Source organism: Vicia villosa, linkage group LG3 (genome assembly GCF_029867415.1).
Source record: "Vicia villosa cultivar HV-30 ecotype Madison, WI linkage group LG3, Vvil1.0, whole genome shotgun sequence".
NCBI lineage: Eukaryota > Viridiplantae > Streptophyta > Magnoliopsida > Fabales > Fabaceae > Vicia > Vicia villosa.
Window position 1 is genome coordinate 59,012,805 of NC_081182.1, and position 22,338 is coordinate 59,035,142.

Sequence of the window (22,338 nt, forward strand, 5' to 3'; positions counted from 1 at the left end):
AGAAAGCAAAAGAAATATTATATTCTCTGTAAATGATGGCTATAAAAGTCGTGAAATGATTCGGTTTAAATGAAAACTACTACTAGTGTATTTATACATAGAAAACTTGTGAAAAAATCATTAGTGAATGTGTTAGAAATTGATATTTTTCTAACATATTACTTTTCTTGTTATGTCACATTACTTGTTTAGTCATTTTGCTTGTTATGTCACTTTGCTTGTCATGTCACTTTACTTGTCTTGTTTTTTATAATAATTAGATTCTTGCTTGTCAAGATAGTAAAGTAGACCAAATCTAATGATGTCTACTATTTAGTCTACTATTTAGAATAGTGTTGTTTTGGATTTTACTTCCACTACAACAAGTAAGTTCATTGCTTGGTTCTATATATTTGTAGTATTTTCAACTTAATGAAATATATGAAAAAACAACATATCATCTTCCTTAAAAAATAAAAATAAAAACAATCTTTATTATTTTGGAATTTCTATCCTTCTCTTCTCCACCACCTTCCATCACCCTCTATTTTTCTTACATGGTATCTAGAGCTTCATTGATCTTAACGGGTCTGTGAGGAAAGAAAACCAACTTGATAAAATTCACAAAAACCTTTAAACACCATAAATGGCTTCCAACACTAGTTCTTTACCTCCACCTCCTATGTTTGTAGGAGAAAACTATCATTTGTGGGCTGCAAAAATGAAAGCTTATTTGAGAGCTCAAAGTTTATGAGATGTTGTGGAAAATGGAAGCAACCCACCACCTCTCCCAAATAACCCAACAGTTGCTCAAATAAAAAATCACAATGAGGAAGTGGCAAAAGAAGGAAGAGCACTAGCCATAATACATGCAGCACTAAATGATGATATATTTATCAAGATCTTGAATCTTGAGACTGCAAAAGAAGCTTGGGACAAGTTGAAGGAGGAGTTCCAAGGGAGTGAAAGAACAAAGAAGATGCAAGTGTTGAACTTAAGAAGGGAGTTTGAAGCACTAAAAATGAAAGAAACTGAAACTGTTAGAGAATTTTCTGACAGAATTTCGAAGGTTGTTTCACAAATCAGATTGCTAGGAGAGGAACTTAGTGATCAAAGAGTTGTGGAAAAAATTTTGGTGTGTCTTCCAGAGAGGTTTGAAGCAAAAATATCCTCTCTAGAAGAAACTAAGGACTTTTCTCAAATCACACTCGCAGAGCTTGTTAATGCTTTGCAAGCTACTGAGCAGAGAAGATCTTTAAGGATGGAAGAAAATGTTGAAGGTGCTTTTGTGGCCAACACCAAAGGCAAAAACCAAAGCTACAATAGTTTTGGAAAAAAGCCTTTTGGTGAGAAAAAAGGAAAAGGAAAAAGGGAGGAAATCAACAACAAAGGAGAGAGTTGGAAAAAGAAGTTTCCACTTTGTCAACATTGCAAAAAAGATACTCATTTAGAGAAGTATTGTTGGTACAGGCCAGGAGTTAAATGTAGAGCTTGCAATCAACTTGGTCATGTGGAGAAGGTTTGCAAAAACAAAGCAAACCAGCTGGGACAACAAGCCCAAGTTGTTGAACACCACCAACAAGAGGATCAATTATTCATGGCTTCTTGCTATTTAGTCAATAGTAGCAAAGAAACATGGCTAATAGATAGTGGGTGCACCAATCACATGACTCATAATGTTGGCATTTTTAAGGAACTTGATAAGTCCTTCTACTCTAAAGTTACTATAGGCAATGGAGAACATGTTGATGTCAAAGGAAAAGGTGTCATAGCTGTTGAAACTCCCTCTGGTATCAAATACATTTCAGATGTTTTATTTGTACCTGAAATAAATCAAAGTCTTTTAAGTGTGGGACAAATGATGGAAAAGAACTATTCATTGCATTTCAAAGACATGAGATGCACTATTATAGATCCTTCTGGATCTAAGTTAATGACTGTTGAAATGAGAGGTAAAAGTTTTCCAGTAGAGTGGAAGCAAACAACCATGCATGCATTTCCAAGTACTGTTCGTGATTCCTCCATGTGGCATAAAAGGTTGGGTCACTTTAGTTACTCAACCTTAAAACAAATGAGTTCTCATGATTTGGTTGAAAATTTACCAGTCATTGATGATGTTGTTGACATTTGTGATGTATGTCAATATGGAAAACAAAGTAGATTATCATTCCCTGCTGCGTCAACCTGGAGGGCTTCTGAAAAGTTACAGCTCATACACACTGATGTGTGTGGTCCGATGCCAACGACATCTCTAAATGGCAACAAGTATTTTCTGCTATTTATTGATGATTTTACAAGGATGAGTTGGGTATTTTTTCTAAGGCAGAAGTCAGAAGTGTTTGCTACATTTCAGAGTTTCAAACTTATGGTTGAAAAAGAGGCTGATTGTCAAATTAAAAAGCTCAGATCTGATAATGGTACTGAGTATACAGCAGGAGAATTTAAAACTTTTTGTGAGCAAGCTGGAATCCAACATCAATTTACCGTTCCTTACACTCCTCAACAAAATGGAGTGAGTGAAAGGAAGAACAGGACAATCATGGAGATGTCTCGATGTTTGCTTTTTGAGAAAGATATTCCTAAAACCTTTTGGGCGGAGGCTGTCAACACATCAGTGTACTTACTGAATTTGTTGCCTACCAAAGCCTTGAAGGGAAAAACACCCTTTGAAGCATGGTATAAAAGAAAGCCGTCTGTTCAACATTTAAAGATATTTGGATGTGTCTGCTACGTTCATGTTCCAAATGTGAAAAGAGATAAATTGGAAACAAAGTCTGTGATCGGTATATTTTTGGGGTACAGTAGTAGCTCCAAAGCGTATCGAATTTATAATTTGGAGACCAAGAGAATTCTGGTTAGCAGAGATGTAAAATTTGATGAGTTCTCTAAATGGAATTGGGAGAAAAGTCAAGCTGAAGGTTCAAGTAAGGTATTGTCTATGGAAGATAGTTTGGAGAATCAAAATTCAGAAGATGAAGAAGAAAGTTATGATATTGATGCGGATTTTCCAACCCGAGGTACTAGAACCTTGGATGATATCTATGCCAGGTGCAATATAGCTACATTAGAGCCTACCCGATATGCTGAAGCTGCTAATATTGAGGGATGGAAGGTTGCCATGCAGGAGGAGATGAAGATGATAGAGAAAAATCAAACATGGAAGCTTGTAGACAAACCAAAAAATCAAAAGATTATTGGTGTTAAGTGGGTTTATAGAACCAAACTCAATCCTGATGGATCTATAAATAAGCTTAAGGCCAGATTGGTGGTAAAAGGTTATTTTCAACAACACGGTGTTGATTTTTCAGACACTTTTGCACCTGTTGCAAGACATGATACAATTAGGTTGTTGGTTGCCTTAGCAGCAAAATTGGGATGGAAAATTTATCATTTGATGTTAAATCAGCTTTTTTAAATGGATTGCTTGATGAAGACATTTATGTCGACCAGCCTGAAGGTTTTATGGTTGGAGGAAGTGAAAATAAAGTTTACAAGCTTCACAAAGCCCTCTATGGCTTAAAACAAGCACCAAGAGCATGGTATAGCAGAATTGATGGTTATCTTTTGCAAAAAGGTTTTAAAAGAAGTGAAAATGAGGCTACTCTGTATGTGAAGAGGTCAAAGAATGAACTCCAACTAATAGTGTCATTGTATGTCGATGATCTGTTGGTTATAGGGAATAAATCCAATTCTCTAAGTCAATTCAAGCAAGATATGGAGAATGAATTTGAGATGACAGATTTGGGTGAAATGAAATATTTTCTTGGAATGGAGATCTTTCAGTCAAGTGCTGGAATCTTTATTTCTCAAAAGAAATATGCTTTGGAGGTATTAAAGAAGTTTAATATGGATAAATGCAAGTCTGTTCCCACACCTCTTATTGTGAATGAAAAATTATCAAAGGATGATGGTGATAATAGTGCAGATGCTTCTATTTATAGAAGTATAATTGGAAGTTTGTTGTATCTTTCAGCAACCAGGCCTGATATAATGTTTGCTGCTAGCTTACTTTCCAGGTTCATGCATTCTCCAAGTCAAGTTCATCTTGGTGCAGCTAAGAGAGTTTTGAGGTACATAAAAGGTACATCTGACTATGGTTTGTGTTTTTTGAAAAATGAGAGTGGAGAGCTCCAAGGATATGCAGATAGTGACTGGGCTGGAAGTGTAGATGATGTAAAAAGTACCTCTGGTTATGTTTTCTCATTTGGTAGTGCTGTGTTCTCATGGAATTCAAAGAAACAAGAAGTTGTCGCCCAATCGTCAGCAGAAGCGGAGTATATTTCTGCAGCAGCAGCAGCAAATCAAACTATTTGGCTAAGGAAGATTTTAACAGATGTGGAACAATTTCAAAACAACGCTACTGTCATATGGGTGGATAACAAATCTGCTATAGCCATAGCTAAGAATCCAGTCCAGCATGGAAGAACCAAACACATCAAGGTTAAATATCATGCTATTAGAGAAGCTGAAAAGTCAAAAGAAATCAGTTTGGAGCATTGCAGTTCAGAAAATCAGATTGCAGATATAATGACCAAAGCTCTTTCCAAGGGAAAGTTTGAAGAATTGAGATCAATGCTTGGAGTATTCAAGAAAAATATCAAGGAGGAGTGTTAGAAATTGATATTTTTCTAACATATTACTTTTCTTGTTATGTCACATTACTTGTTTAGTCATTTTGCTTGTTATGTCACTTTGCTTGTCATGTCACTTTACTTGTCTTGTTTTTTATAATAATTAGATTCTTGCTTGTCAAGATAGTAAAGTAGACCAAATCTAATGATGTCTACTATTTAGTCTACTATTTAGAATAATGTTGTTTTGGATTTTACTTCCACTACAACAAGTAAGTTCATTGCTTGGTTCTATATATTTGTAGTATTTTCAACTTAATGAAATATATGAAAAAACAACATATCATCTTCCTTAAAAAATAAAAATAAAAACAATCTTTATTATTTTGGAATTTCTATCCTTCTCTTCTCCACCACCTTCCATCACCCTCTATTTTTCTTACAGAATGTCATAAAATACTTTGAACAACCCATGGAGACCTCTTTGATAGGCATAAACACAGATAGTCTAGAATTCCCTTTGCTTTTTTTTTTCTTGGTCTTAAGCCAAACATGTCACTTATTCTCAAATACACAATACTTGCACAAACTCAACTTGTAATTACAGACGCCCTTCAATAAATCTCTCTTAAAGTTCCACCATCCAACGCTTATCGAGATGACCTAGACCCATGTTCTAAAGTTTGACTGCTTCATTAGCCTAAAGTAGTACAATTTGTAGGTTATGTTTGTTTCAAGGTATGGAATGACATTCCTTGGGATCATATTTTTAGGATTATAATTTCTAGAAATAATACTTCTACTCATATGTTTGGAAAAAAATTAATTTTTTTTGGGAATGATTATAAAATTTGTTTAATTATAAATTATAAAAATAAATGTGAATGTTAATGGAAAGTAACACTCTGTTGGAGTTTATTCTTGTGGAAATCTTAGATTCTTACACTTTAAACATATGAATGACTATGAAAAAAATCATGGATAAATAATAGGGTTAAATATGTTTTGGTCCTTATAAATATTTTAAATGTTATTTTTAGCCCTTATTAAAAAAATAACATATTTTAGTCTTTACAAAATATTTATACGTGCAGTTTTATTCCCTGCTATTTTTTAAAATTTTGAAAATTATTTAATTGCCCTTTAACTTTTAAATTTTTGAATATTTTTTTCATACATATTTTAGGATACTGTAAAATATTTATTTATCAAATTATAGAATTTTTTAAAATGAGAAGAATTAAATATAAATTTTTTAAATTTTAAAATATAATGATAAATGTAATGAAAATTTTGATTTAAAAATCAAATCTTGAATTTCTTTTATTTCAAGAAACTTTTTATAACGTTCTACATGTTCGCAAAATAATCATTTAATATGTCTTTTTTATAATAGACAAAAAATAAAATTTTATAGGAAATAAAAACATACTTAACCCTAAATAATATTCCTTAGAATAAACACTATCCGAGAACAATTTTAAAAACTTAAAACAAACGTGAAAATGCCGTATTCCCAAAAATGTAATTTCAAACCTTGAAACAAACACATAGAGGTGTGATCTATAGTCCTCTTAGTTCTCGTAACTACCAGGACGGGCTAGTTGACCGTTCATATATTCTTCAGATCTATATGAGAAATTATTTGTTTGTAGGAAAATCAAATTCTTCCTTAATTATAGTACATATTTGACATGATTTAATGTTTGCAGACCACCATCATCCATAATAATTTTAATTTGTCCTATTATTGTGATAACATGTGCTTCATCAATACTCAGATAAACGAATTCAAAAGTATTTGATCAGACTGTGCTAAGAGCATCTAGAGTTAAGAATCCACGTTTTTTTTGGTTGCACTTGATAGATGAAATAGAGATTATATCTATATCTCCTCCACTGCAAGAGTCATTTGTTTGCACAATGTTAGTTTGCACTTGATAGATGAAATAGAGATTATGTCATTTGTTTGCACAATGTTAGTTTGCACTTGATAGATGAAATAGAGATTATATCTCCTTCACTGCAAGAGTCATTAGTTTGGACAATGTTAGAAAAACTTGTTGGGTCCTGCAACAGTCAATAGTCTAAATAGCTCAACTTTTGGTTAAAATGAATCCTAAATACCCCCATTTTTAAATTAACAAATAGGTCAAAATAGATTAAATTTAAAAATAAAAATCTAATATACGACGAATAAGCTTAAGTTTAAAACATACCCCGTTACTAGCTCAATCCAAAAATAAATGAACCAGTATGGACCAAACGCACAAAAATCGATACTTTTTTGGATTTTATTGGGCTTGCGTACCTCACCCGTGGGTTGGGCCAAATGGAGGTTTGGACCCAAACCTCATCAGCATTTGTCTTACAATCTTGTCATAATCTATGCAGTGACCAGTCAAAATTTGGAGTCAGATTAAGACTAACAAGCACAACAATGATATTGAAAAAAAATAGTGACCAGAAAGATAATGCAAAAATACTAGATGATACCGGGTTTGACATTAATCAACCAAAAGAATTATGAATGTAAAGATGAAAACTTGACATTTGACTGTATGATACCGCATTGTACATTCAATACCTCATTACATGTCTGGAAAAATGGTATACAATATGTGTCAATTGCTTTTATACTCACCTGCAATGATGTATCTTTCACTCTTCTAAATGTATAAAATAGCTAGAAAGTAGATGATGGTCCACTCAATTTCTTTCATAAAACAAAATGTATGCCTCACATCGAAGAACTTCATCAAGGGAAACTTCACGCACATATGCATCACTCGCATGATACCATGTGGAATTCACATGCTCGTTTTCTTTATTATCGACCTTCTCTCGGTTCTTCTGGCCCCCTCTAACGTAAGCAACATAATGACCCCCTCTCATGGTTCCCGAGTGCTCCACTATACCAACCAACTGGTATTCATACTTTTCTTCATTTATACACCTTTAACAATAGAATCGGGAGTGAATCACATGCCAGTGGACCAATACAAATTAATAAAGATTATCGGTAAAGTTAAGGTAAAACTGAATTCAGAAATCCAAATTGTACACGATGATTTTCAAAACAGTTCCTAATTTCCTAAAGTAAGATGCACTAGGCAATTTTAAGTTGTTCATACTTCAAAAAGAAACTAGCGAGTAAAAACATACCTGGGGTCCATATAGGGTCTTAGATCCAATGTTTCTCTGAAGTCAACATGACCATTTAATTTACTTAAGCGGCCACGAGCATCCTGGCTGAATCTCTTTAGATGAATGGTCAAAACAGGTGGGGCTTTATAAATGAGGACCCTCTTAGTTGCATCCCTATTCACTCTCATGCTTTCTAATTCGGTCTCTTTGTCGCTGCATTCTTCTGAGTCATTATCATCATTATCTGACATTGGAGCATCTCGTTGGACATTTCCAGAAGTACAAGAATCTGCGGCTGAATCATTGCAGCTTTCTTCCTTGCTAGCTTGTTGAAAAGATGAAGACTGTAATTCACCATTATGCAGCTCTGGGCCATGCTGAACATGTGAAACTGAACTTTCTATATTCTTGTCACTTTTAATATCTCCATTTCCTCTACTATTGACTTTTAGAGAACACGAACATGAGTTAGATGCATGACATGATTCATCATGACTACCACTCACATTTCCATCAGATAGAATTCTTGCCTGCTTTTTCGCTTTCTTCTTTTGGCGTTGGAGGATTTTTGAACAGTTCTCACAATGCCAAGCATTTTCATCAGAAAGAAGCTCGGGTTTTATAAAATGTGCCAAGCAACTCTCTACAGAGACTGGAGAATCTGTATCATCTACTTCATCTGGATCAGATTCACTGATGTTTCTAATGATGGTCACAGCTTCCACATCACCGGATGAAGAAGGTCTGGGAGCAGGCCCAGCAACAACCTCAGGTTCATTAAATAAGCCACCAAAGACATCAAACTCTGATTCTTCTGGACCACCCCCCAAAACAGATGAGGAGTCCTCACCACCCTCTCTTCCCATGATGTCCCCGACTGAGGAACTTTCTTCTTTGTATGGAAGTAACAGCACTTCTGAATTTTGAACTTGTATAGGAGCCTCGTCTTCCCACACATTTGATGAAGAAAAATCAGGTCTTAGGTTTTGATACTCCTGAGGGAAACAAACAGGACCACTGGTTTCACAACTAGCTTGTTCAGGAAATACAGCCAAAAGCTCATCCTTGTTCTCAGAGTCCTGTACCTCCGGTGCATCTTCCTTCTCAGATATAGAAGCATATTCATCTATTACAGTTTCAGCTTCTACATAATCCAACCATGCAAAATCATCTGATGAACCAGTCGTTTTATTTGCAACACTGTCAAGCACTTGAATTTGTTGAGACTCTCCAACAGTTACCAAATTAAGTGGAGATAAGTCCTCTTTATTGCCAGCGCTGCTTACTTCTTCAGAGCCTAATACTGTAGAATCAGCAGAAGAAACCACCATTTCCCCAGATACTGATATCACAGACTGATCAGGGCAAGATGATTCATGGCTGGATGATTGGCTAGGTACATCTTGAACGGGTAAAGGATCAGTATCCTTGCTAACTTTGACTCGAGACTTTCCTAATCTTTTTGGTGGAAGTTTTGTCTTTTTCGTTCGGGGTACTTGGGGAGCCTTCCGAGACGGAGGTTTCTTAGTTGGAACAGAAAGGGAGAGATCTAAAAAAGGCTCATACACTGTTGAGGAATGCCTGCATTCATTACAGCATACAGTACTAGAGATCTGACCCCCAAATAAGGCATCAACTAAAGTATTGGAAGAGGTTCCATCTCTTTTGAGAGTACCATTCTGTTTCCTTCCTGCTAGTTCTTCGGTACTCAACCCATCCAGTAGACAACGGAGCAATTCGTGACTGTCATGTTGCTGATATCCTCGAAATTGGGGAGACTTAGAACATACACAACCAAAAAAGGATCTTGGGTTTATAATGTTTCTGAATCCAGATTCTGGGTTTGTTTCGGTGAACAACTTCTTCAACGAACTGACCAGTGGCCCAACAGGGGCATCAATCTTTAGAAAATCATCCCGCAATTTATTCATAGCAAGCAAATTTTGCATGATTGAATTAAAGAAACAAGTGTTCCCAAGATTAACCATGCCTCGAACTACATAACCACCTTGTCCATGGGAATCACTTATGGACAGAGATCCTGACTTAATTTCTGCAGTAACACTGCCACTCCCAATGGAAACATCTTCAATAACCACCAACGATTTTTCCGATGATCGTCCTTTTAACAATTTCACAACATCAGGTAAAATATGACTTGTTTCATCTGTTTTCTCAATTTTATCAACATGAATAAGCATGTTGCAAGGAAAACACCAACAAAGTTGAGGTTTTTCGGTATTAACCATTAATGGATGTCGGGTTTTCCTTGAATGCCCAACAGCATGACAATGATGGGCTGTTGGTAACCCCATACCTCCACAGGTATAGTGGCCGCACTCCAAACAAACCCATATAGACTTCGAATCTGGTTTGGAGTCCAATGATACACCACCTTTCTTCTTCACATGTTTACCTTTTCCTTTACCACCCCTCCTATCAGCCGCCCCTTCCCTACAATCTTCACACCTTATGGATCTAGAAGACCCAATCTTACCCGACAATACATCTAATTTCACACCTTTAACAAGATGAGGACAAGAGTTTCTCTCTTTTGTAACTGAAACCCCCTCATCAACAGACTCAATAGTTGGATTTTCCGATTCCGTAACACTTTTCGGCAACAAAGGTACAGCAACTCCCGACTTAACAACACTTCGACTCTTCTTTTTTGTTTTCTTCCCCATTGTTCCTATAATCCAAAACAAATCAATGAACTATACCAGCACACAACAGACAGAAAAACAGATATCTAGTCCCTCTTACATTAAATACCAACATATGTTGCTTGTTGTTACACACAAACAACCAGAGGGAAGAAAAAGACTACAAAAAATAGAGGGAATTAAAAAAAATCATCCAAATACCTGCAAATCAGGAGGGGCAAGAGAAAATATTCAACAGGTTTTCAAACTTCAAAAAAAATTGCGGTTTCACTGCAAGTGACAAATTAACTAGATTCATCAAAGGCCCGATCCAATACAACCCATGCAAAGCAAAAAGAAATTACTCAGTTACATATAAAGATAGAGAGCATAGTAGTTAGCAGGCTAATGTTAACGCAAATGCTTAGGGTATATTTGGACTCAGGGAATTGTGAAATGTGAGGTTATGGAATGAAATATAATCAAGTTCCATCGTTTGGATTTGCAAATAATAGTTGTTTCGTTCCGTCAAATTAAAAAAATACACTAACAATGATTCCACTCGGCTCCATTTCATTTCATCATGTTCCATCAATCCAAACATTGCGTTAGGTTTAGAAGAGTGCAAGACAATAACTTTTATATGCTCAACAGAATCTAAGGAGAGAAAAATTCAAATATACTGAACCGTCCTACCTAGTGATTAAGTTAAATTACTAGTATCATCTAATAAAAGCAAAACAATGGCCGGTGCATAAAAGTGGTGTGAGAGTGAATAATGCAAGAGATTCAGAATATGATAACATGAGAATCAGATCGAACAGTGAAACCCATAAACTAGGGAAACGAAGGAACTGATAAAATAAGGAAAACCAGAAAGTGGATGGATACCTATGTGTGTGGAATGGGCGGTGGATGAAAGCGGATTGGTGAGTGAGAGAATCGATAATCAGAGAAATGGAAGATTGAAAGATATGCGGAGTGATGGATTGGATGAGATGAGACTCCTCTCTCTCTCTCTCTCTTCCTCGGTGAGGAGTGAGGAGAGAGAGACGTGCGAGGTTTGTTTACCAGTCCAGTCGGGTCACTGCCCCTGATCCGGTCCTCTTTCCAACGTTAATATACCCTAATTACTTTCACACTTCACCAACACTGCTACGTCTGCTCAAGTACTAGGGTTTTTGGATTTTTAAGGTTGTGGTTTATTTTACTCAAAATGATGAAAAAACAAATATATGATTTTTTTATCATAAGAGAAAAATATGTGATAGATGATTGGATTTTATCAAAGAAAACACTAACTCCTAAACATTACAAAGAACAACATAGTTAATAATGGGATATGGGTCTAGAGAGAATTCTATTATCTTTAATTTTTTTTTTGGTAATAAAAGTTTTTTATCTGCGCAATTGCAGAGATTAATCTTTCGAGTTGGTATTTTCTATGTGATACTACAGAGATTAATTCCTTACGCAATTGCAGAGATCAATCTTTTGAGTTGGTATTCTCTATGCGATACTACATAGATTAATTCCTTGCACAATTGCAGAGATTAATCTTTCGAGTTGGTATTCTCTATGCGATACTACAGAGATTAATTTCTTGCGCAATTGCAGAGATTAATCTTTCGAGTAGGTAATTTTTATGCGAGATTAATTCCTTGCGCAATTGCAAAGATTAATCTTTCGAGTTGGTATTCTCTATGCAATACTACAAAGATTAATTCATTGAGCAGTATAGGACTATATAAATGATCAAACTCTCCCTCAAAAGAGTTAACACTGCTACGTGCTGAGAACATTTTGTTTATATATAGAGAAAATAATCAAGGAATGAAATATGTTTAATAATTGAAAATAAATATATATCAATCAATGCAAGGAAGGAAATAAGCTTCTGATTGAATGGGATGGAATGACAATTGAGAGGGTTTCAACAATCTTTTGTAATACTTGTTTTCATATTCGATTTGAAAAATTCATGTATTTGCATAGGCATCAACGTTTTTACATATATTTGTTTCTTATATGTTGCTAAGTACACATACGCATACTCATTATTCGTATTCTTAATAAAAATATATTAATCAATTATTAAATATCATATCATTTTAAGTTTTTAATAATATTAAAAAAATTAAAAAATTATATTATTAAACTATAAAATAAATGAACACTTATATTAAAACGAATAATAGATTAGTTGTAATATGTTTTGTAAAACTGATAGACATACATTTCTATAAAATAATATAAATTAAAAATATACAAAAACATAGTGTGCGGGAATGACGTGGAGTCGGTACTTGCTACACATTCCCGCTTATTTTAGTGGGTGACTACTTGTGATCATGCTCATGCTTATTTTGACATTTTTATCCTACTTGTTATGAGTATATTTTGAAGGTACCCACTGTATATGGGTTCAATTGTCATCGCTACCTAAAATATATCATAAAATTTCTTGTCTAATTGTTATAGTCATATATGCCCCCTCAAGATGTAGGTGGCCTCGATGAAGCTCATATTGCGTGTATGTTTTTGAAACCTTGGTATTGGCGACAGTTTAATGAGTAAATCAACAAATTGATAATCCATGGATATATGTTTCATCTAAGAGTGAAATATTAGATTAGAGCAAACATGTGTTGAACCTTCATTATCAAACAAATATTTGGGAGTGTGAGTTATAAGTAGTGAAACTCGTGCAATAGGTTGATAAGATACATTACTTTTCCGGTTGTGATGAAAACTCGATATTTTGCCTCTAATATGCAGTGTATAGCAATATCAAAGTAGCATAAAATATATTGTTCCATAGAGACTAATTATTACTACTTAATTATGTCAAATCTTTATTTAGCTAAGATGATTGGTAGTTTGAATTTTGAAAGTTATTTTGTTTTTTAAAAAAGATAAATCTTTAAAATGGGACTTATGATGATTCATGCCTCTAACAACCTCCTGCAAACTTTAATTTGTTACGAGAATAAAACTCAATTTGTAGAAAAAAACCCTTCTTTATATAGGTTTGGTGTGAAATTAGCAGAAGAAAACCCTTCTTTATATAGGATATTGGAAAGCTAAAAAGGAAACGATCCAGGGACATTTGTAATGCCCCAGTCGTATGGATCATTGTCCTAATCAATTGGATGAGTAAAATAATCAATTATCCTGGCCAATTTTGGAAAGTTAAGATAGAGAACCATTACTAGTCATCTAGACACTATCACAATAGATTATATAATCAATTAGGCTTTTTCCAATTGATTTGCTTAATGTCCCAATCGATTGGGTGGTTCAAAAAATGCTTCAAAAGGAAACTTGGTCAATTTTCTTTCTCTTGAAAACATTTTAAAGAGTTTTGATGGTTAAAACAGAGGTTCAAAATAAATTTTAGTGTGTGTGTGTGTGAGAGAGAGAGAGAGTTTCCTTAGTATCTTAGGAGTTAATTCCATACGTTCACAAAAATTCTAGTCACTCATACAGACGCAACTTGACAAGCTTTCACACTTCATGTCTTTTACAACTCTAAGGCTTCTAAGATCCTTTGCTAGATACATCGATCATATAAGCACTTCAATGGAATCTTGAGTCTCCTTCTTGTTGGGGATTGAGATATATTAACGTTTGATCACCATTAGTAGAGGGTTGGAAAGATATTATCACCAACTTCAACAATCATTAGTGTTGTCGTCATCAAAACACTTAGGAAGGTTGTCAGCGAGATCACCACCTTCATACCTACAAGCATATAGATCCATACTATCGTGTCACAAATTGACATAAAAACGTTAAAAGCTCAAATATACTTTTCACAAAAGTTTATTTTTAAGAAAATCAAAGTGTTAATTACTTAATCCCCGATAACGACGCCAAAAACTTGTTGTGTTTTAATTTGAATCTTCTCTTAGACACATGTGCAATTAAACACATCCCACTTGTAGTAAGTGATAAAATAGTAAGATTATCGTTATCACATGATTAGATTAACTTAAATTGATTCATCAAAGTGTAAACTTATAAATAGTCATGATCAAAATACAATAATGATAGTTATGTCATATATTCAAGGTTGAACAGTAAGGCATAAGATTAAAGAAGTTTGAACAAAAGTAAGAGGCATGTTGAGCAATGTTCCATTTATTGTTGTTCATCTATAGTGTGTAAGGGGTGTGATATGTCCTGGTAGGTGAGGTCAAAAAGTAATCTAATGGTGTATGCCTACAACATCAAATACATGCAACTAAGTAAGGAACAAATGCCTAAGTCTCTCATTACATTAATTCATGTTATTTATGATTCTTGCTTTTCCTACTTCTTTCTTCCTAAAGTAACTGATTAGCAAATATTCTTATTCTAGTATTTCAACCATATTTATCACGAGTTACATTTTTCAAAGGAGTCCTCAATATTAACAAGCTTTTATCTACTTTTAAGATGATCACTCAAAGAAATAAATGTATGATAGTAAATTGCATGATAAAAAGCATCGCTAAAGATCACATTATTTAAAACAAAAGATTACTTTGCATTAATCTTCACATTGTTCAACATATGGAGTTTAGCTTATGGTGAGCTTGGCAAATATAACAAATACAACAACACGAATTTTCAAGCTAAACATTTCTAAATAATATTGAAAATGAAATTTATACCTAAGAGTAACACCACAACTTTTTCCAATCTTCAATCAACAAGATGAGAGTTTTGTCACGCTTGAGCACATTGCATTCTTTAATGAAGGTAGTGATGGACTTGCTGCCTTAAGATCCCGCACAATCTTCTTCTTCTTCTTAGTGTTTCTCTCGAGTTTTCAACTTCTTAACCTCCTTTCTCTTTCTATAAGATGATCCTATTATAACCTTCTTTATATTAGAGTTTTTTCCTCAATATTGAATCGCCGACCTCTTGATTGTATTTTGGTTTTGCCCATATAGTTTAGAATATTCCTCTTTCTTATCCTTTCGTACCAATGTGGGAAATATTACACAGCGCATGTAGGGGATAACTCGTCTCCCACCAGTCTGTAGTGCAGAGTAACATGCAACGCGTAATTGCACCACAATACAACTTCTTTAACTTTCCAACTTAGCCTTTGTATCCTTCCTTAAAGTATTTTCACGTCGGTTCAAACTTTGAGAATAACCACTCCTTTTAGCGTCTTCTTCCTCTAGGGCCTGCTGATTTGAGGTATACAGTTCCTGACGCCCTAGAGCTTGACACCAGAGTGTTCCTACACATGCATAAAACATATAAAACACACAAAAGAGGAATATTTGCCACCCTCAGAGGCAATATGAATGTTGGATCCTCAAAGAGGAATCCTTTTTGTTCTTAGAGGCAATATGAATGTTAAATCCTCATAGAGAAATCCTCGTTGCCCTCAAAAGCGATAAGAATGTTGAACCTTCATTGGAGGATCCTCGCCGAAAGAAACTCAAGCAATGGTTGAGGAACTCGCCCCAACTAGAAATATACTTCGTCAAGGCAACATGAAAGACAAACATCGCAGAAGTAAGTGTAAAAGAACATGTAAAGGGTGAAAAGATGAATATCAAACAAAAGGTGCACATGCCTAAAACATCAAATGTTGCGATACTTGAGGGACTCTCCCTCTAAAGAAACATTTACAAGTTCGACTATGAACAATGACCTAAGAGTTGGATAAGGTCGCCTTTACTAACTATTGCATGTGGAACTCGATTATCTAAGTCTCGCCCACAGTAAAATTATCTTTTGCCTAGGATTAAATCACTTCTCCATTTCCAAGGCTTCGTGCTTGAGGAATTGTAATAGGATAATTTCACTAGGTCCAAGAAAGGATAACCCAATAGTAAACAACGAAAGACCTAACATAATAGTGGGTGGGCGTCTGGAAGTGGTGAGATAAGTCGCTCAAAAGCGATGACACAGGTCGCCCCATTGGGCCACCCAAATTACTTGGCTCACCTACTAAATAAAGATGGGAGAAAACTTGTTCGAACGATAATGATCCGAGGAGAGAGTCAAGGAGGGAAAATTGTCTTCTCCATGATTCACGGGAGAACAAGTCCTTCCTCCCCACGTTTCTGATGAGAGAGTTGATAACTGCTCTGCAGCCCATGCCCAAAAACCTTTATAAATACTTTAGTCTTGGAGATGAATCAACCTATCAAATCATCTACCCATATATATATATATATATATATATATATATATATATATATATATATATATATATATATATATATATAGAGAGAGAGAGAGAGAGAGATTCTCACCACTTTACGCTAATTAACTTTAAACACCATCAACAATCCTAAACACCACAATCATTCAAATACAAGGTTACCCTCATTTTACTTTTTTTGACGAAGATAAATTTAAATGTATAAATCATGTTTAGAATAAAGAACAACACATCATAAATTAAAATTAGAATAAATTTTTTTAAAAAATAATAATAATTCCAACCCGGTTTATCCAAATGTATCTATGGGAGTTTAAATCACTAAAATAAATTTTGGAATTTGAGAACAAGTGCAAACATTTATCACTAGCTATTTTGAGGATGTACATGGTTAAAATATTGCATAGTCAATTCACCATTATAAGGAACACAAATTAATACTATATCCCTTTTGTTATCTTCTAAATCACCATATAATAAAAGATGGAACGCAGTAACCATTGAATTGCAATGCGAGCTAAAAGGGCAAGGGCAAGGACTTTCTAGTCATAACAACATCAAAGCCAAAAGTAAACTAGTAGAAGAGAACACATAGTGAAGACTAGACACTTGCAGCCTCAAACTTGAATCAACAGGACCTACAGGTCCAAATGCCATAGAAGAAAAGCTCTCATCACCACCGGTGCTTGCATTAGAACTGATATAAAAACATTCAAGGCCAATTTTAGTTTTATAAGAATATAAAAATTTACTTGTAACTCTAATTCATAATAATTGATGTATAAGTGGATCGCATTCTCACCTTCCTGCATATATACATGATCCATAACCTGTATAACAAAATATATGTTGAGATATATTGTCTGATGTGAAACTCTTAACATAAGCATAAACATGCACTTAAAACATAATACAAGAAAGCTACAATAACTTACTTGGATCCTCTGTAGTTATAATAGCCGTATCATCGAAATCACAAGTTCCTCCAACGCTACGCATTTTTTGATAATAATCATTATAAGCATAAGAAGCATGGCTTTTCACATTATTAGGGAAATAGCAGGGTCTCCCAGCTTGAATTGCAGCACAGTTCGCCCGGCCTTGGCCGCAAGCCCAATCCAAACCAGCTTCCATCTTTTCATCATCCGCGCCATCTTTAGCCACGCAAAACGACTTCGAAGAATTTCCAAAAATCTTATCAAAACCACCAAAACTCAAAGGATAGACACTACTTCCATTAGTAGTATAAAAAAGTCCCCAATGTCTCTCACTTATAGGTCCTATTCTCTTATCTTCATCAAACAGTTCATATAAATATGTATTAATTGCAATCTTTGGTTGACTAGGAGGACCTGAATCATTAAGTACTCTCCTAATCAAATTATTCACATAGGCCTCAGCATTTTCTACATTCGCATCGGGCTCGTTAGATCCGCCTAAATGCGGCCAGCCAGATTCTGTAACAACAATTGGTATATCATTGAAATTTAAACCTTTTATAGAATAATAAGTAGCATCCACCATAGCATCAAACATACTGTCATAACGGAACAGCGTGTTCGGATCAACAATTTTCTTATCAGAAGGAAGCGATCGAAGTAAAGCATACTCAATCGGGAAAATACCATCCCCTTTAGTATAACCATAATAAGGATAAGCATTCAACATATAAGAAGAGTTTGTATTCTTCAAAAACCGAAGAATTTGGTAAACCGTCGAGTTCCATGACGAGTTAAAGGCAGCTGTAGAAGGAGGAAAAGGCTTAGGAATCAAATCCATGGACTGAGGCGTCGATACTTTGACACGAAAATGAAGATTCGAAGCGACCAAAGCACTGTAAAGATGATTCATAGCAGGAACAAGAACAGGAGCAATATTTGGGATTGATGTGAGAACCTCACTACCAAGTGCTATTGTTGTGATGTTTGTATGAGGCATGTAAGCTGCTATGTTCTTGCTGATCCATGACGCTGCAACCGATGGAGATTCTCCGATTTTCAGTATCTCTTCGTCGGTGACACCAACAATAGCTTCAATGCCAGTGTTTGATAGGGCTTGTAGCATGTGAGGGTTGGCATCATAGAGGCGCACATGATTGATTTGATGAGATTTTAAAATCGCAACGATGTTTGAAGCCGAAGGTAGATCAGAAACATGAGTGCCTATGTTTACTCCAACAAATGCACCTGCATTATACATTAAAGTGATACAATGAGATTTATAGAAGTTAATAGTATAACTAACTCTCGTGTAACCGATTTATAACTAACTCGCAACTAACTTGCAACTAATGTTAATATCTCAAACAATTGTTGAGAAAGGAAAGGATGATATAGAAATTACCTGATACATTGTTTAGAGAAGAAACAGTGAGGAACAAAACAGTGATGAACCATTTTTGGAGGTTCTTCATTGCTTACAATCCCAAGAAGGAAGAAAACAAGACTACATGTGAATATTGAGACTTTTATGCCATCCTTGTAGATATGATTTTCCCTCCAATTCCAAAACTGAACTAAAAAGTCTTTGATATATCTTCTTTTTCTTTCTGTTTGTCATCACGCATCACATTGCTCGATGCTAAAAGTGAAAAACGGAGCCAAGAAGTCAAAGACGCGTTGGTGCTATATCATTATTATATGCTGTGTGCATTTATCAAACATTTCTAAAAGTACTCGCTCCATCATTTTATACAAACACAGCACCTATTTTACTTTTTTCAATGTGAATTTAATTTATTCATTTTGTACATTTTGCATTTGTTAGTGGGGATCTAGATTGTCCGGTTCGAGACAGCTTAGTCACTCTTATAGGAGGTTTTCATGAAGTCACCACTCCATGAATTAAGACACCACAACTATATTTTAATGATGTTTAAGATTAGAATTATATTACACTTAAGGATTAATTAACTACCTTGAATTGAGGTTTAGAGCATGAAACTAGGGGTTTTAGGAAAATTATGGGTTTATGGTTCGAGTCGGGAAGTTCTTGGCTTCGAATTAGAATACTAGAGTTGAAAATTATGTTGGGTTTTTCCTCCTATTTGGAGAGGCCCAATTAGATGTGGGTTAGTGACCCATGTGTATGTAAGCCTTTGTTATCATTTAATCAGTGTTTTAAAAATTAGATCGGTCATTAAACCGGTGAGGGTATTGAGTCACTGGTTCATTGGTTGAACAACTGGGTCATTGGTCGAACTGCATGACTAAATCGGATTAAACTAGATAATTCAGTTGAATAAATCGGCCTCTATTATAATACTATATATTTATTAAATCGGTCGAACCCGATGACTTAGTCTCTAAAAAATATCACAACACCTATGAAATTTTACAATTTTAAAATATCATAATTTCACATGTTTATTTTTTTACATTCAAATTCTAAATATAATCATCTCTCATAACAAAATAATACAAAATATAAATTTAAATAAATTTTAAACCAAGTTTACTTGCAAACAGGAGAAAAGTTGTTTCAAATAAGGTTTGAATAAAGTCTAATTATATTTTATTTATAAAAAAAATGATGAAAACAACGTCGTTTTGTGTGAAAAAAAGAGAGTATGCATTTGAACCACCGATTTTCTAAAACCGCCGGTTCACCGGTTTTTTCTGGTTTTGGCCAGTTCTCACCGATTCAATAGCATATCTGGTCCAGCAACCAGGCCAGACCGATGACCCCTTTGGTTCCTGATCTGGCCGGTCTGACCGGCCGGTTCGGTTTTAAAACACTGCACTCAACAAAGAGGATTAGGTTATTCTTTCATTGTGTGAAAGTGAAAACAAGAAAAAGTAGAGAGAATAGTGAAATCCCGCAGCCCTATTTCATCATAGAGCAGTTCCACTAAATTGGATCTTGCGCAAAATCCAACGGCCGAATCGTCCTGAAATTTTTACGCAACGTTCATGACTCATATGAGCACATTCTGAATGGATTCAGAGTTTTCTAAGTCAGTGTGTCAAGTCCATCTTTGAGGTCAGAATTTTTGGTGTTTTTTTGGGTTGTTTTGTCTCTCTTGAATATTGTTGTATTCCAAGATTAATTGTAAATCTTGACGATGTTTATGTATGCCTCTAACTAGTGTTAGAGAGAACCTTGCTTGAACCCATTGTTGATTATAGTGGAGATTTTAAGTGGCCTACGGGTCCCGTGGTTTTTTACTCCTAGTTAACGAAGGTTTTTCCACACTAAAATTTTGTTGTGTTGTTTGATGTGTTTTTTGTTTTGTTTATTGTCTCTAAGTTGGATGTGATATTTGGAAGAGTTGGTGTTGTTGAATTATTCCGTTGCGTTTGTGATTTCCTCCCAACAAATCAACAACATGGCCACCCCTCAATCGAATCAGAGTCAAACTTGATTTGAATCGAACCCTTTCTTGATTCGAATTAAATTCTAAAAAATGTAGAGATTACCTCTTGATTTGAATCAAGCAAACTCTTGGTTCGAATCAAGACACTAAAATTATTAAAATTAGCAGTTTTAAAACACAATGATCTCTTCCACTAATATGTATCATATAAACATGATCTCAACATCAATTGTACAGAGAATCATAACCTTTATTTCACTATCCACCCTAGTGTATAGGCGACATACTTTAGGGTGAGGGTTGGTCCTTTATGTCATATTGTGAGTCTTTACAAATATATCACTACACGGTCCCTCAAGAACGAAGACTTGTAAAGGGAGAAGTGATTAATCTCTCCATTCCTTTCACCTGAACCTCGTAGTTACGGGTGAGTCCCTCAGTTAGTAGTGAGTTTCACATTTAGGGTAAAGTCCCTCAATTAAGGTCAACTCTTTTAGTTAGGGGTGAGTCCCTCAACTAGGGTTGGGTTACTTTGTTAGAGATAAATTACCAAACCCCTACCAGGCGTCTCCAGTGTAGCTTGTGTGTTAGCTGAGGGATATCAAACATTAATAAATTGATGTAAGCGTCCAATTTCATTTAATGTAAGAAATGGTGATTTATATTTGAGACACTCAATAGTCCCGACCTTCACATGTGTTAGAAACGTGTTAAGCTTTTTAATGTTTTATGGAAAGCCTAAAAGATTTTTGAGTGCATGTAGGTTCAACTCTATAAAAGGACTCAATTGTCTTATTTTTCACTTTCTTTACTCATCTTGTTTGAAAAATCATCTGCAAACTTCCTCCAATTTCTTCCACTCAAACTCTATTCAGGTATCATTTTTCTCTCTCTTTCTCTTTCGTAATAAAAATGGTTAAGGATTTAGAATAAAATGCAGTTTTGTAGGGCCCTAGTAGTTCTAGTGCCGATTACAATGGTGGTAGTGATTTCTTTTTGTCTTTGGTGTTGCCAAGAAAAAAAGAGATAATGGTTCTCTCTTCCGTAGTATCTAAGGAGGTCGTAGATATTGGGTATTCTTATACTGCTGAGGGAAAGATAATATCCTTTCAAAAAGATGTCGATGTATCTTCATTGGAAGTTGGGTATATGGTTGTTTTCTAGGTCTCTTCGTCAATAGAGAAGGTTAATATGGCCATCTCTTCTGACTCATCCTCCCTTAATTCTACTTCCACCTCCCCCTCATTAAGGACATGAGGTTTTTTTTCTCCTTTTCCTTTTCTAAGGTAGAAGTTATTAGAGTTCTTAACATTGCGCCTTCTTAGTTGGCATCCAATAGTTGGGGCTTTGTTAAGGCATTTGAAATCGTGAGCCCAGGGTTGGAGGTACCCCCACACTATAGGGGTGTCCGTTCATTCTACACCATAAGATCTCCCACAAAAGGGGGATGGATAACCTTTGTTCCCCGTATATTGATTATACTAACATTATTGTTGCGGGTACTGAAAT

General features: G+C 35.0%; 2 protein-coding genes across 8 annotated transcripts; both read right to left on the reverse strand.

The window, feature by feature from the left end:
- Window positions 1–6,001: 6,001 nt before the first annotated feature.
- On the reverse strand, window positions 6,002–11,513 carry LOC131661596 (ubiquitin carboxyl-terminal hydrolase 2-like). Of its 7 annotated transcripts, none has more exons than XR_009301194.1 (6): window positions 11,234–11,513; window positions 10,565–10,633; window positions 7,716–10,389; window positions 7,195–7,506; window positions 6,770–6,936; window positions 6,002–6,573 (listed from the first exon to the last, which is right to left on the reverse strand). XR_009301194.1 is itself a non-coding variant. In XM_058931187.1 (4 exons), exons 3-4 carry the CDS (start codon window positions 10,382–10,384, stop codon window positions 7,260–7,262), a joined length of 2,916 nt encoding a protein of 971 aa, XP_058787170.1. In that variant the 5' UTR covers window positions 10,385–10,389; window positions 10,565–10,633; window positions 11,234–11,513; the 3' UTR covers window positions 7,058–7,259. The 7 variants fall into 7 exon arrangements, 3 of the variants coding, with proteins under 3 accessions (XP_058787170.1, XP_058787171.1, XP_058787173.1); XR_009301195.1 differs by having other exon boundaries at window positions 6,003–6,573; window positions 6,862–6,936; XR_009301196.1 differs by lacking the exon at window positions 6,770–6,936 and having other exon boundaries at window positions 6,004–6,573.
- Window positions 11,514–16,853: 5,340 nt separating this feature from the next.
- Window positions 16,854–19,048, reverse strand: LOC131655865 (glucan endo-1,3-beta-glucosidase 4-like). The gene is made up of 4 exons (XM_058925665.1): window positions 18,858–19,048; window positions 17,450–18,700; window positions 17,317–17,344; window positions 16,854–17,211 (listed from the first exon to the last, which is right to left on the reverse strand). The coding sequence occupies exons 1-4, from the start codon at window positions 18,925–18,927 to the stop codon at window positions 17,061–17,063; spliced, it is 1,500 nt and encodes a 499-aa protein (XP_058781648.1). The 5' UTR covers window positions 18,928–19,048; the 3' UTR covers window positions 16,854–17,060.
- Window positions 19,049–22,338: the final 3,290 nt, after the last annotated feature.

Bases quoted from the DNA above. Each gene is read 5' to 3' on its own strand.
- LOC131655865 (XM_058925665.1), bottom strand. From the start codon at position 18,927: ATGAAGAACCTCCAAAAATGGTTCATCACTGTTTTGTTCCTCACTGTT. The intron at 18,701-18,857 runs GTAATTTCTATA...TGTATAATGCAG, and splicing joins TTCTCTAAACAATGTATCAG to GTGCATTTGTTGGAGTAAAC. The intron at 17,345-17,449 runs GTAAGTTATTGT...TTTGTTATACAG, and splicing joins TATAACTACAGAGGATCCAA to GTTATGGATCATGTATATAT.
- LOC131661596 (XM_058931190.1), bottom strand. From the start codon at position 10,384: ATGGGGAAGAAAACAAAAAAGAAGAGTCGAAGTGTTGTTAAGTCGGGA. The intron at 7,507-7,715 runs GTATGTTTTTAC...CTATTGTTAAAG, and splicing joins AGACCCTATATGGACCCCAG to GTGTATAAATGAAGAAAAGT.